The following is a 16,487-nucleotide window of genomic DNA, read 5'->3' on the forward strand; positions in this document are numbered from 1 at the left end:
CATTTTTAGTAAAGGTTGGAGGTCAAGCCACCCAATTATTTAATATTCACAAAGAATTTTTTTTTTTCGGATTTGAAACATGCAACCTTCCACACGGAGAGCATTACCTTTGCCACGTGGTTCTCATGTAATATAATTGTTTTATTTGTTATGGTCATGGTTACAGAATAATAAAATTGATTGTCTCAGTTCCTTCTAGCTTCCTCCGAATTTACATTTATATAATTTAAGTGTTACATTGAGTTCCAAAGAATAAACTCAAGCACATTTTCAGTTCTTACGCCAAAAACAGCGTGAAGATAAGTTTTTTAATAATTAAACATCACTCTCATATGGGAATAGTCGCGTACTTGTAATTTATAAAACAAAAACAAAACTGTATCAGAGCTTTCTTCCAAATTTAAATAATAAAATTACAAAAATGAGTAATACGTACATCAACAATGATGTTGTCTCTATTGTTATAAATTATTATTGTTAAGTTGTCTAGACTCTGGAGTTTGCATCCATACACTTGTTAATTGTTATTATACAAAAATCGAAACAAATTACAAGGAAGATGAGAATCGAATCTGGATAGCATCTGACCTAAATAATGGATATGGTTCTATATTTGGATCTAATATATTTATTATTATTTTGGTGTGCAAATATGGGTCGTCAGGTGACTGAAACTCTGCATATGTTAATTAGTTAGTCCAAAAATTAACCCCGGTCGAATTCATTTAATTGCTAGTTGCTACTGGTAGCATTTCTGTAAAATTTAGCAAACCCCGGCCATTTAATTATCATGAATTTCTTATTTCCTTGTACCGCCAAAACAGAATTATACGTAGCTCTTTGCTAGATTGAAATAAACTAACAATAATTGTTATCTGTAAATGCAAGTAGGAAACAATAATTGTCAATGAGTTCTCATTGGCCTTAGAAAATATAAAGGGTCCAAAATCAAAATGGCGTTATTCATGCATGCAGTTTCAATCATTGACTTATTCAAAGAAATTAAATTATTGTTATCATGGAAAAATCCGGGTCTTTAAAGGAAATGGGGGGAGACTCAGAGAAAGCTACTGTCAGCAAGCTCTGCACCGATGACTCGATGATAGGGGTGTAAACGGATCGGATATTTTCCGATTTTATCCCGAACTGAATCCGAACAATTATCTAAATTATCCATCCGTATCCGTATTTGAGAATATCTGTATCCGTATTCAAAAAATTATAACGAATAAGGATACTGTAAGACTTTTAACTATTCGTATCCGACCGTTTACATTTTTAAACTACAACAAATGTGTTATATGTTCTTAAATTGATTTAATAAATTGCATATTATACCAATAATTTATTAAATTGCATATAGATATATATTTTGATAAACAATATAACACTATGACATAATTAGTGACTAATATTTAATAATATAGTAGATATTTTGTAACCATGAAGCTAATTATGAAAAATCTCAGTATCCGTTCGATATCCGATCTGTATCCGTAACATTTAATATCCGAGACTATCCATATTTGTATCCATATCCAAAAAATTATAACAGATACGATAAAATCACTATGGCACTATCCGATCCCTATCCGACCGTTTACACCCCTACTCGATGAGATCATCAAATAATATATTAATCTAGCTAGTCTGAAATGAAGCTGTACCACAAGCTATGCATTTTATCTTATTTAAAAAAATAGGTCAAGCAAAGGAAGAATTTTTTTTTTAATTTCAAGCAAAGGATGAGGACCCTGGTCTTGGTTTAGAAAGGTTGATTCTAGCTGATTATTTGAGTGACCGAGCAGTTTCTGATGCTATAGATCGTGCTATTGGCTTTCTGCCTTCTATTTCTTCCTCATCAGCTAGTGCCTCCTCTTCTAGTGATATAGCCATTTCTGATCTCATTTAGTTCATATGTTTTTTTTAGACTATGCTGTTAGATATTTTTTGCGGTTAGATTTTGATGGACTGTATGCTCGTTTTTTTAGACCTATTGTATGAACTCTTTCATTTCGTAATGAATCTGGTGGTAATACCACTTTTATCAAAAAAAAAAAAATTAAAAAAAAATAATAAAAAAAAAACTGCTAAGCAGAGACACGCGCGTACAATTAGCCTGGTCCTCTTGTCGCAGCAGTACCTCTCTGGCATCCCCTGATGTTAACTCATTGGTGTGTTTGGATGCACTAGAGAATAGCGAGAATAGCTACTGTTGAGAATAGTAAATTAAAAATAGCGAGAACAGCTACTATTTAAGAATAGCGCTAACTCAAAGCTATTCGGAAGTTGTTTGGATTGAACATTTAGAATAGCTACTGTAGGGATTGAGGCTTTGAGAGAGTTCATTTGCTATTCCATGTTTTTGTAGGAATAGCGAGAACAGCGAGAACAGCGCTATTCTCGCTGTTCCTGAGTACATTTGGATGGATGAGAATAGCGCTGTTCTCACTGTTCTCGCTATTCTCGCTATTCTCGCTATTCTCGCTGCATCCAAACAAAAAAATAAAATAAAATAAGAAAGAGAGAGATAGAGAACGAGAAGACAATAAAAATATCTCCTATGGCCATCCAAAGTCACACACCGAAAAAATATTTATTCAAAACAAGTTATGTCAAAGACCGGTTCAAACTAAGAATGGGGACAAATTTCAGAAAGCATCTTTAATAAGGATGATTTTAAATTGAATTGTATATGTTGAACAAGAGTTGAATTATCATTAAATTTCAGAAAACATCGATTAGAAAGTACAGATGGGTGTCAGATAAAGGGTCCAGCTCGGTTGGCCATTTGTAGGTGTCAGTAACCCTACAGATGTGGGTTTGATAAAAGGTCCAGCTCGAAAGAACATCTGTAGTTGCTACAAGCCCTAATGAGTCGAGTTAAGCCAAATATATGTTGTGTTTGAAATTCATCTTGGAAATTCCGTTAACTGTGATTCATCTGATTAATTGTTGTCGAGCATAGCATTCTGTTATTTATGAATATATATATCTGTTTGAACTGTTTTGGTTTGGGTTTCATTTTTTAATATGAAGTTTGATTGCAAGTCCAATAATCTAAACTGTGGCAAATTTCGCACTGAGAATTTATTCTCACCCCCACCCTTTGGGTTACTTTCAGGTTTATTACACGGATACAGAGAGACGGTTCTGGATTTCGTTGACAGCATAACCACGTGAAATTTTGGATGTGGTTATTATGCAAATGAAGATATTGGTAATGCATATAAAAGATCCATTGCCTTGCGTATATATATGTCTGAATAAATATACGCGGCAGGCTGTCACACCCGGGATTTGGGGTGTGACATGCGTTTACATAAAAAATTTTGTATAGAGTCGAGTGGTAAAAAAATATTCAAAACATGAATGCATTTTAAAATTAATTTATATATCTTCTAATTTTGACCGCTTGATATTTTAGTAAATTAATTCGAAATTTAAATTTTTTTTTCATATAGACACATCACTCGTAAGGTAGATGGATTTCAACGGTTCAGACTCGTCAATTGAATAAATTTTAGAATTGATTTCACAAGGAACTTAATCAACTTACTTCTACTTTAATCTATATATATGGTCTAGAGTTATAATTAATACAAATAGAAATGACTTTAATTGAATATAAAGCTTTGTCTGGAGGATCACATCTTTGAAATCCGATTAAAGGGTTCTTTATGAATATTTAAATGGAAAACTTGAATTCATTTTTGTCTAAAAGAAACTTTGTGCACAGAAAACAAGTCAGACATTTTTTATAAATAAAGTAGAGATACAATTCAACATCAACAACTACAACATTTAGACTTACATGGGTATTTACCAGTACATTACAAGAATCAGTTATATAACTTGGAGTGATCGACAGTAAATTAATCTAGAAAGAACCTTCTCATGTCCACTCTTAACATATATATATAATATTGGACCCCAAGACCCGCAATGAACTACTACCCAAAAGATTACAATAAAGTGGATAAATTAAAGTACATTTTGGAAACTGCCAAATTTTCCAGGCTGTTAACAGAGTAGTACATTACTTGATAGTTGATTAATGGAATGCTATTTTTCTTCCGTTGACGGTACTTCACATGAAATGTCCCTATATATACTCAACATATGCCCATATTTTCCTCCATCTCAATTAGATTAACACAAAACCTTATTCAGCATACAGAGAGAGAGAGAGAGAGAGAGAGAGAGAGAGAGAGAGAGAGGGCTGACAGCTGCTGTCAGCGTTTCAAAAAAAAAAAAAAAAAAAAAAGAGAGAGAGAGAGAGGGATGAGGATAATCCAACTTATACTCTCAGTGATTTTAGTTTTTTATCCGCACAAGGCATCTGCACTAGCAACCAATTATTATGCCAACATTTGCCCTAATCTCGAAAACCTAGTTCGTGGTGCAGTTCAACAAAAAATAGCTCAATCACCAGTAACTGCTCCAGCCACACTACGCCTCTTCTTCCATGATTGCTTTGTTAATGTAAGCGTTCAATACTGTCAACATTCCCATATCATTCCTTTCAATTTACAAATAAAACTATGAAGATGACTTGAGTAGTATCCTTCTTTTCTTCTTCATATATTGAGTATTGACCAATTAACGGCCTAGGTACTCATCATGATTATATATTATAAGGATAGTAAAAATTTCTGGAATTAATCAACCATCTTCTTCATCGATGAATGAACCCTAGATATGTTTTTGCACCTTCGTAGAGATTTACTTTACAGCAACGTCTGTGCTTACTCTGGTAATTTTACTCAATAACAGGGATGTGATGCCTCAGTCATGATCATTAATCCTAGTGGGGATGACGAATGGGGCAATCCAGATGACTTCACGCTTAAACCAGATGGGTTCGACACTGTCTTGCAGGCCAAGGCGGCAGTTGATGCTGATCCACAATGTACCAACATGGTTTCTTGTGCTGACATCTTGGCCCTTGCTGCCAGAGATTCAGTCTTCTTGGTATGTCTCATATACTGGCAACGGACCTAAATTTATTTTCAAAGTTTTTAGTCCAATTATGGCTTAATTGGTCTATTTACCTTATGTCAGAGCGGTGGGCCATATTGGCCAGTGGAGCTCGGGAGGTACGATGGAAAAGTGTCAACAAGAAACAGTGTCGTGCTTCCTCATCCAGACTACAACTTGGACAAATTAAATCAAATGTTTTCTATTTTTGGCCTGGATCAAACTGATATGATCGCTCTTTCAGGCAAGCAAATTTATTTTTATCATATGTTGTACTTATTTTTTTCCTTCCAATTATGCTAACATCCATCCTCTACCTCACTAGGGGGACATACTTTTGGTGTTGCGAGCTGCGCCTTCATCAACAATCGGCTTTATCCAACAACTGACCCGACATTGAACCCACAGTTTGCAAATCAACTGAGATTTACTTGCCCGGCTATATTAAATCCTAATAACTTTGTCTTCCTTGATGCCACGACCTTTGCCGCATTTGATAATGCCTACTACCAGAATTTGCAAAATGGCATGGGCCTATTGGAATCTGATCAGATTCTCTACACCGACCCAAGATCACAAGGCACGGTAAATTTGTTCGCATCAAACCAAGGAGCTTTCTTCCAAGCTTTTATCGATGCCATGACTAAGCTTGGCAGGATTGGGGTTAAGTCGGCCTTAGACGGCGAGATACGTCAGAAATGCCAGTTGCCAAATTAATGTGGTATACTTCTCATTTAGATTTTCATGTAATAGTGGTTTTTTTGCACAACACTTTATTTCATTTATTTATCATTTTATGCTAGTTAGTTGGTATTTCAAAATTTATGTACTTGCATTTGTTATTTTGTACGAAAAAATATTAATAAAATGATGTTAATTAATTACATTTTCTTTACAGGATCATATAGTTATCTCTGGATCTAGCTATCTTATTCCATTAAATAAGGGTATCACGACTTTATGTTTTCTTTACGCATAGAATTGACCAAGCTTAAGTACAATAGAACCAAGTTGATAGTGCATTAATTAATCTTGCAGTCATGATAATTAAATATGATGCATTGGATGAAATTTAAATAATCAAGAGTTGCTCTTGCATGCAACTTTATCCGCGTTGCAATATTACAGTGAGGATGTCTTGATGACGTCATGCATTTAGTTTGGCGAACATGAGCCCAAAATAGGGAAAACATATCCTCTGCGTTAACTCAAAAATGAATATTTTGAGTTAATGAATCTCAACCGTTTGATTTTAAACGGAACCAATTTGGTTCCTGCTTATGATATAGGACCTTTAATATTAGTGCAGATTTAATCTGCACAAATTTTAAAGTAGATCGGATGATAAATATTCATTAACTCAAAAGATTCCCTTTTGAGTTAATGCAGAGAATACGAATTCCAAAATACGTCGCTTTACATTTCTGATGTCATATGTATATATAGAATGAGCTCGCTCCACTATAATATTGAAATGTATAAATTCATAATATTCTAAAAGTTACGGTGTATTACATTAATTATGACGTTATAGAGATAATAATACAATTGTTTTCATTTGTCCATATATTTCGATAAAATTACGATTGAGTCGATCGTACATATATAAGATTGCACCAGAAAGAATCTAGACCATTGGACCAAAAAATTGACCCGAGGAATAGTGCAAGCCAAATAATTATGGGACATATAGGTCATGTATTAGATGAAGGGGATGTGACACTCAAAGTTGACCTTAGAAATGCCTATAACCACTGAATAAGAATTTTTTTACGAATGCTATATAGATAAACATGTAAATACTATATATATCGAAAATAATTAGCTTAAATAAAAATATCAATATAAAATTAACTACATCAATACGCCGATACACACCCATAATTGTGCGACACACACACACACACTTATATAATTAGGAATAAATTAACTTTTGTTCATTTTGTTCTTTCTCGATTCCTAATTTTTTTATTTTTTTATTTGGGATATAAAGTTATTATCGCGACATGAACTTAGGGCTGAATATTGCACGTACAAGTCCAAAGAGAGAAAAAAAAAGTGAATTTCTTTTAAGGGGATGATGCATGTAACAAAACTCCCCACGAAAAGTATACATAGCCACATAGGAGTAATTCGAAGACTAATTGTAAGGGTTTTTGGAGATCATAAAAAAACAAGAGACATAATATAATTTTATGACGAATATAATTTTATTTTTTTTCACTTTACCATTACATATACAAATGAAATATATTTATAACAACATAAATTTAGAAAAAAAAAATCTATAAATGACACCTCATAAAATACCATATACTAAATATTAAATCCTTCCTTCTTAATATAGCCTGCTAAATATATCCTATTATTTTTGGCATCTTGCTAAATTAAATATGATGAAAATATATATGAGATAAAAGACATACACAACACTAATTAATATCACAAGTGATACAATAAAGCTTTGTTTGCAATATTTTTTTTTGTATTGTCGCACATGGATGCATCATGCATGTGTTAGACATTGAAATTTCTCAGCTTTATACCAACTTTAATTGCAGTACACTTGTCCAAGTACGCAAGCCCGAAATTTTTAAAAATACCATTTTATTAAAATTAATAAACCAAAACACCAAATTGGACTGGAATTGTTAAATTTCGCATGGCCGCTGCGAGGGGAAGCGGCCAGCTAGAACCGGGCCGCTGCGAGGGGAAGCGGGCGCTTATTTGGTCCGCTTTGGGGGCTAGCGGCCACACTAATTTTGTTTTTTGGAAAACATAATTTTTTTATTATTTTTATTTTTTGTATTAAAATATTAGAAATGTTGAATATATTTCTTTGAAAATAGATGAAATACAATATAATTTGATTTATTAGAAAGACTGCAACAAATAACCCGAATCAATATTTTTCAAGCCGGATTTTTCGCGGCTGTAAGAAAAATTAATATATTTCTTTATGTGTTATTGGAAAATAATAAAAATACTTAGATTCTGAGTTATTGATCCCGGTTCAAAAGTCACTTCTAGGTAATCCAGAAAATATTGTGATCTTTCTAATACATTTAATTTATAAAAAGTTATATCTATTTTGAGAATTATTTTTGAAAAACAATCATTAAATAAATTAAAGTTTTTATTTTTTTTTTAAAATAGATACAACTTTTAAAAAATTAAATGTACTAGAAGGATCATAATATTTTTTGTATTACCTAGAAGTGAATTTTGAACCGGGATCAATAACTCAGAATCTAAGTATTTTTATTATTTTCCAATAACACATAAAGAAATATATTAATTTTTCTTACAGCCGCGAAAAATCCGGCCAGAAAAATATTAATCCGGGTTATTTGTTGCAGTCTTTCTAATAAATTAAATTATATTGTATTTCATCTATTTTCAAAGAAATATATTCAACATTTCTAATATTTTAATACAAAAAAAATTATGTTTTCCAAAAAAGAAAAAAAAAATCAAAATCAGTGTGGCCGCTGGCCCCCAAAGCGGCCGAGCCCGCTGGGCCCAGAAGCGGCCCAAATAAGCGCCCGCTTCCTCTCGCAGCGGCCCGGTTCCAGCTGCCCGCTTCCCTTGGCAGCGGCCATGCGAATTATATAAATTCCGATCCAGATTGGTGTTTTGGTTTATCAATTTTAATAAAATGGTATTTTTAAAAATTTCGGTACGCAAGCATCCTATATTGACTAATTAGAACGTTAATTGGACGTCGTTTTAGTTTGTTCATATGTTCAACATTAATTCAGCATCGCTTTGTAAAAAATCTACCTAATAAGTTCCCAAATTCTCATGTAAGATATAAACTTAATTTTACAACAAAAAGTTAATTACTAAAACTTTGTACTACAACAAAGTTTTTGGAAACACGTGCAATATGCAGAATAAATCAGCTTCTTCAGAGAAAAAAAAAAAAAAAACTATCAAATAATGAATATGTACTACAACCAATGTAAACCTCATAAATAGATAGAAGTTGTTGATTTTGGTTTTATAATTTCAAAAGGATAGCTCGAAGAGACATTTTATAAAGAATCGATTATGAAGTTTCATGCACATTAACAACTACGTTTTTTACTTTACGCATAGGTAAAAAATTCCTATGTAATATTGGTTTCTATATTATAAATGAAGCAAATCCGATCCGTACTAAAGAGATATGTCATTAAAGAAGCGACCAATTGCATATTAATTGCACCACTAAATCCTTCGGAGATGCATATTTCATTTTAAACAATATCTATGAATTGATAAGCAACAAGACAATAATGATTAGGCTACGCTAGTAGGCAAAACCACACAAATATGATCTTCTATATATCTTTCACCAAACAAAATGTTAATATCTCTACAAAGCTACTCTATATAAACCAATATTTCATCACTTTTCAAACCCTGCGCAAGCTAAAAAAACTTAAAACCAAAGTTACAAGAATAAGAACTCCAAATGAAGGGAGCGCAAGTCATACTTTCAACACTCCTCGCTCTTATTATTCTCTCACAAAATACTAGTGCTTTGAAACAAAATTACTATGCTAAAACCTGCCCAAATCTTGAAAAATTGGTGCGTGGTGCTGTTCAGAAAAAGATGGCACAAACACCGATTGCAGCACCGGCAACCCTCCGTCTCTTCTTCCATGATTGTTTTGTTAGGGTGAAAAGGGCACTCACTTCTGTTGCTTACAAACAAATAGATTTCTCAACTAGCATACTAGAATTATGAACCTTTATTGGAAATAAATCAGTATAATTTGCTTGACCAGGGATGTGATGCATCGTTAATGATCATCAATGCAAACGGAGACGATGAGTGGATCCACCCAGATGATTTTTCACTCAAGCCTTCGGGGTTTGACACTGTGATGCAGGCCAAGGCGGCAGTGGATAGTGATCCCCGGTGCACCAACAAGGTGTCCTGTGCTGACATATTGGCTCTTGCAGCTAGAGATGCTGTCTTCTTGGTAAAATTTCTTGCATGCATGAATTTCTCAACGTGTTAATTATTTAGTGGTAATTCATTAATTAAAAGAAGAAAAAAAATTGATACTAAGTTAAAAATTGTTGTTCACAGAGTGGTGGGCCTTCATGGCCAGTGGAGCTTGGGAGGTATGATGGAAAAATATCAAGAAAAAAACTTGTCTTCCTTCCTCATCCTGACTTTTCCTTCAATATACTGACAACGATGTTCTCAAGATATAACCTGTCTATGACTGATTTCGTCGCCTTGTCAGGTATCTCAAATTTTCATTTTTTTCCTCTAATTTAGGAAATTATTACTTTCATACTCACACTACTAGTAGTGAACCACTGTGAACTAACAAAATTGACTCCTTAATTATTCAAAGGGGGTCATACTATCGGTGCCGCAAGTTGCAAGTTCTTCAGCAACCGACTCTACCCTACAACAGATCTCGGCATGGACTCGAAATTTGAAAACATGCTAAAAGGATCCTGCCCAATAAATTTCAATTCAAGTTCATTCGCTTTCCTCGACAACACAACTCCTCAAAAGTTTGATAATGAATACTTTAAAAATTTGCAGCAGGGCAAGGGTGTACTAGCATCCGACAAGGTCTTATTTACTAAACCCATCACTCGCAGGATCATAAACCGTTTCGCTACAAATGAACGTGCATTTTTCAATGCATTTACTCGTGCCATGACGAACCTAGGGAGGATCCAGGTTAAGACTGCAATGCACGGAGAGATACGCCGGGACTGTCGTTTCCATAACTGATTAATTGTGTTTGGACAATCACGGAATTGAACCAGTCAACAGTCTGTTGGAACTTAAGCCATGTTTGTTTTAAGATGTTTGTAATTTTTGGATGCAAGTTTCTAATTAATTACGTCTTCCAATTGTGAAGTTGTTCTATCTTGAAAATTAATATATATGAGATTTCAAGAGGAAATATGACAGGGTAATTAGGTGAAGTGATGATTATTTTGTGTCATTTTTTTTTTTTTTTTTTTCAAATTCCAACGAACAGAGATGCAAGCAATTATATATGTGAAATTACATTGAATTCCAATGGATTCAAATCAACATTTTTTCTGTAATTACTTCAAATATTATTATTTTCACATATGGGGAAGGATATAGGTTTAAATCAGAAATAACTTTTGTATTCAACTGACAAAATGTTCGCCGATCTATCCCTGATTAGAAGTAGCTAATTAATATTTTTGTAGAGATACAATTCACACATTCAATTATCTTATGCATATAGATCGGAACAAAAAGTACATTTCAAAATGTTCTCCGATCTATTCCTGATTAGAAGTAGCTAATTAATATTTTTGAGTAGAACTACGGTGTTCTTAAGCTCACCAAGCCCCTTTGTGAGCTTAACTCAAAATTGATTTCAAACGATCCATCAAAACCGTTGAAACCGATCTGCTTCATTAGTGATGTGTTTACATGTCAAAATTTTAAAATTTTGAACTAATTTAGTATAAAGTCAAGCGGTCAAAAAAAGATGATATATAAATTAATTTTAATGAGTTCATTTTTCATCATCTTTTGACCGCTTGACTTTATACTAAACTAATTCGAAAAATTATAAATTTGACATGCAAATGCATTACTAATGAAGTAGAACGGTTTCAACAGTTTGAATGTGTTATTATAAGTCAATTTGATAGATTTTTGAGTTAAGCTCACAAAGAAGCTAGGTGACTGGTGAGCTTAAGAACACCCTAGTTCTACTCAATATTTTTGTAGAGGTACACACATTCAATTATCTTATGCATATAGATCGGAACAAAAAGTATATTTCATTGCATTCACTACGTGTCAGCCTTTTTCTGCTACGGTACAATCAGGTAACTATCTCCAAAAATTACAGAGCGCGACACTGATGGAAACGCGCCTTTTCAGAGTCCAAATAATATCTTTCAAATAATATCTTTCAAAAGTCAAAACTAATCAACCCTTGTTGTTGGGTTGGGCTTTACTTTATGACAAACGAAATGAGCACCTACATAACAGGCCTGGTCTGGGGGTAATGATATATTTCGACCAGCCGGAAATCGTTCCGGGCCGGTTTCAATGAAATTCCAACTATATATATGTATCTGATCCAACATCCAAACTGTGCAGCCCAAAATTTGTCCTATACAATCACATCATGCTACCTAACAAAAGCTAATAAATAAATAAATAAATAAATAAATCAGATAATAGTAATCCAAATCCAAGTTTTGAAACGAAATATGTTAAGTTTCACCGATATTGTCACTAAATGTGTCTGATACTCAATACCACCATGGTATCTCTTAATTAAGCTTGCAATGGCGTCGATCGTGGTTATCATATATATGTAAAGATCGGTTCAGCGGTAGTTGTCTAGCATAGATATTAACCAATTATATAAAATAAAATAAAATAATAGGAATAAGCAGAAGGCAAATCTTTAACTAAATTAGCTGGAAACCAATAATTTGACTAGATTTTCAGAAATAAATTAAAATAATAACATGCTAAAACATAGTCAAAATTAATTAGAATACGTGCTTTACCCTAAAGCGATAGCTGAACTACAATTATACTTGGCTCCTAATTTTTTAATCTCCAATGCGTCTTGACAAGACGTGTCAGTTATTTTACTAACAATAGACGTATATATGTAAGCCCGTTTCAGATTAATTAACTAGTGTTCATTCTCGTAATATATAACTACACATATAATAGGATAGAAAGGCTATGGTACACTTATTTTTCCTGTACATATTTGCATCCCTTCGGCCTAGGGCTGTATATCTTTTATTTTGGTTTCATGATGAAATGCACGTACGTAGACTCTTCTTCTACCTTCCAATTAAAAAAAAAAAGTTGTTCAATACCGCATGATGATTACTAAAAACGATCTTAGACGCTTGATAAGTGTTTGCGCAAATTTATTTATAAAGGGCTTGACAATTACAGTATATCTTGTCAATCTGTGTAACAGAGTAACAGTTGTTTATAATCGAGTATCCACAATTGCCCAAAAGGAAAAACTTTAGACTGTTATTTTAAATTTATGCAATATAAAAGTATGTATTACATATGGACTAATAATGTGCATCGAAAAAAGAAAATTAGGCAAGTGCTCGCTTAATACGTACATATGGACTAGTTTAATTGTATTACATATATATGGACCAACAGACAATAGTGTTGGAGTTCCAGAACGTACATGTAATTAACCACCACAGGACTATACAAAATAGGCCCAGGGAAATTTTGAACTACCGGTATATATATAACATAGATTTAACCTTTTATCTAGCATGCGCATATGGGCACATTGCTTGAGCAACCCAGGTAGCAAGTAGCAACATGGAGCAGCATACCCGCCCGATGAAATAATTAGTTCTGATGACTACATGAGAAAACATTATACTTCAAATGTCCGAAATCTTTTTCTGGTAACCAATTGTGAACCATGTATTATAAATAAAAAAAATATAATAAAAATATAGCACTGTTCAAAACCACGGACTTAGTGCAATACGCATGTTAACTTCTCGAAAATAACATCTAAAAGATATGTTGGAATGTACATGAACCCTTTAATAATATAATAATAATAAAAAACAATATCACTCTTCACATCAAAATTTCTCTTATTAGAAAACTTCTGTTCTGAGAGATTTTTAATTTCATCGAAAATAGTATATATTTACCCAAACGATTAGAACAACAAAAGAAAAGGTTCTAAAATTGCAAAGCAACTCATAATTTACCGGTTATTCAATCACAGAAGCCTCTTTATCACCTGCAAAATTAATAGTTTCAAGTACTTTCGTTGATGTGAATGACCAAAGTGAAAGGCAACATAATTTCTGGTTCAATCAAGAACCAAAACCGTTGTTTGAACAAATTATTAAAATGAGGAATAGAGACGTGCAGGGATGTCTCCATAATTATTGACCAAGGAATACATATCTAAAATCAATGAGCAGCTCTGTGGAAACCACACGCCAATTCTCCACTTATCAGCATTATATAAACACCCCATTTCATCACTTGACACACCAGATCCATTGAACCTAAGCACCCCAAACAAAGCTACACCAATATTACCAGAGTGCAGAGGAAACTAAGAAACCATGAAGGGACTTAATTTGTTAATCTTGGTTTCTCTTCTTGTAGCAGCATCAGCAGAGTGCCCTTATTCCAAGGGCGGAGCTAATGCGCCACCACCTTACAACAATGCACCACCAAATTACAATAGAGCTCCTCCACCCCCAGACAGCGCGGCACCGCCTACAAATTTAACCGAATCACCAGCTGCTGCTCCTACACCTTCGCTGGTGCTTGCTCCTGAACTTGCGCCTGCACCTTCACAAAACACAACTGGAGGAAAATTGAGTATCGACTACTATGCCAATGTATGCCCTAATCTCGAAAGCCTTGTTCAAGGTGCTGTCAGTGGGATGATGGCCTCGTCCCCAATTGCTGCAGCAGCCACACTACGCCTCTTCTTTCATGATTGTTTCGTTACAGTACGTTACTTCCTAGTATTGTTTCCTCAGTGTAGCTAATTAAATACTTGATCTAATTTTATTGAAGTTATAGTTCAAACGATAACTGTCTGATGTTTCTCTCTATAATAAAATTGGGTGCTTTTTAATAATTATATTTTGTGTTATAACTCTAGGGCTGCGATGCTTCAATCATGATTACAAATCCAAATAATGATGATGAGAGGCACAATGGGGAAAATCTATTTCTGAGAGTAGATGGATACAACACAATCCTCCAAGCAAAGGCTGCAGTAGAAGCAGATGCACAATGCGCAAACAAGGTCTCCTGTGCAGACATCATAGCCCTTGCTGCTAGAGATGCTGTTGCCTTGGTAATTTTGATTAATTTGAATGAATAACAGAAAAACCTGCTATTCTTTCTATGAAAATGTAATGTAAGATCAATTTGAAATTTGCATGACAGAGTGGTGGCCCGACATGGAAAGTGGAGCTGGGAAGGTATGATGCTTTGGTGTCAAAAGCTAGTGATGTTGATCTCCCTCTTGACACTGAGGATGTGCCTGCACTTATGAAGAGGTTCTCTGCTCAAGGTTTTAGCATAACTGATTTGGTTACGCTTTCAGGTTAGATTTTGTTTCAATCAACCCATAATCAACAAACAAACTACTACCAAATGAAAGAAACCATGGCAACGTACAGAGCATGTCATTTGTCTTAGATTAAATTCATTTAATAAAAGAATAAAAAATAATTATAATCAATAAATATTTCGTTTCAATTAAATTATTGCCAACTGTAAAAGAACCTAGCTACATGGTAATTAATGAAGTTGTTGAAAGCATAATTTCTTAATGGGCTTGCCTTCTAACTAGCTTTGGTATTTCCTCCCTAACAAATTCTCCCTCGACAAGACAGAATGATAGCAAAATTTATACATTTTTAAAATTATTGATTGATATATATTTAGGTGGTCACACACTCGGTGCTACAAGCTGCTTCTTTGTCAACAAACGTATATATCCAACTAATGATGCATACTTGGACCCTGGTTTTGCTAGCCAACTTCAAGGCATATGCCCTTCAAATATGAACCCCAATTCTTTCGTCTTCTTTGATCAATCCGTGACATCCTTTGACAATAACTACTACTTGATGTTGCAACAAAAGAAAGGTGTCCTCTTCTCAGATAGCGCCTTGTACTTTGATTCAAGTTCACTTGCCATAGTGGACAAATTCGCAGCAGACCAAAATGCATTCTTCCAAGCATTTGCTGACTCCATGGTTACGCTTGGAAGGCTAGGGTTAAAGACTACTGCCAATGGTGAGATCCGCAAGAATTGCCTTGTCCCTAATTAAGCTTGTTATGTTTCTCATATGTTGTTTGTATTTTGTGTGATTGATTGGTTCCTTTTCATTTTTTTATTTTTATTTTTATTGGGAATCATTATTTTACTGCTTGTTGTTTGAAATTGCTTGTAATGTAATGACACGAAAGTTTGTGCTGATCATTATAAGCTTGTTATACAGCCCGTCATTCTTTTATTTGTTTTGTATATTATATTGTTTTTGAAGTGTTTCAGAACATTCAACAATAGTAATCATGATCATTGCATCCTGCCCTCGATCATACCCAGAAAAGCCGTAGCAGATAACTTATAAAATTTGTTTATCACCTTAATTGAGACTGAATAGTGGCAGACTTGCAATGCCATGTGTGTGCGGTACCAAGTTGTGTAAAGCATACAGGCACTCACAAGAACTCTTATACCAGTCTAGGTCTTTGCTGCTAGGAAAACCCATGATTCGAAGATCACATAATTCAGATAACGAACAAGGATGTATACAATGATACATGCATCATTATAGCCTGGATTTCAGTTGGATCTTGTACCTGTTCGGCAGGGTAGATTTAGCTTCCTTAGTCTTCCTTAAGGCCTTAAGCGGGCCGAACAACTACTCCTTAGTAAAGCTTAAATCCTTAAGCCACAATAGCTTAAGCTTCATTGCTGAACATGTACTCA

General features: G+C 34.0%; 3 protein-coding genes across 3 annotated transcripts; all 3 read left to right on the forward strand.

Annotated features, from left to right (window-relative positions):
- The first annotated feature begins 4,251 nt into the window (after positions 1-4,251).
- LOC144569648 (peroxidase 16-like) lies at positions 4,252-5,877 on the forward strand. Its single transcript, XM_078320108.1, has 4 exons — positions 4,252-4,485; positions 4,777-4,974; positions 5,065-5,224; positions 5,306-5,877. The coding sequence occupies exons 1-4, from the start codon at positions 4,285-4,287 to the stop codon at positions 5,695-5,697; spliced, it is 951 nt and encodes a 316-aa protein (XP_078176234.1). The 5' UTR covers positions 4,252-4,284; the 3' UTR covers positions 5,698-5,877.
- Positions 5,878-9,368: 3,491 nt separating this feature from the next.
- On the forward strand, positions 9,369-10,865 carry LOC144569646 (peroxidase 45-like). Its single transcript, XM_078320107.1, has 4 exons — positions 9,369-9,646; positions 9,756-9,953; positions 10,064-10,223; positions 10,338-10,865. Exons 1-4 carry the CDS (start codon positions 9,440-9,442, stop codon positions 10,727-10,729), a joined length of 957 nt encoding a protein of 318 aa, XP_078176233.1. The 5' UTR covers positions 9,369-9,439; the 3' UTR covers positions 10,730-10,865.
- A 3,223-nt stretch (positions 10,866-14,088) lies between these two features.
- LOC144569798 (peroxidase 55-like) lies at positions 14,089-15,969 on the forward strand. The gene is made up of 4 exons (XM_078320274.1): positions 14,089-14,484; positions 14,640-14,837; positions 14,930-15,089; positions 15,434-15,969. Exons 1-4 carry the CDS (start codon positions 14,089-14,091, stop codon positions 15,820-15,822), a joined length of 1,143 nt encoding a protein of 380 aa, XP_078176400.1. The 3' UTR covers positions 15,823-15,969.
- The last annotated feature ends 518 nt before the right edge of the window (positions 15,970-16,487 follow it).

The sequence above is a fragment of the Carex rostrata genome, chromosome 18 (genome assembly GCF_964058835.1).
Source record: "Carex rostrata chromosome 18, lpCarRost1.2, whole genome shotgun sequence".
NCBI classification, from domain to species: Eukaryota; Viridiplantae; Streptophyta; class Magnoliopsida; order Poales; family Cyperaceae; genus Carex; species Carex rostrata.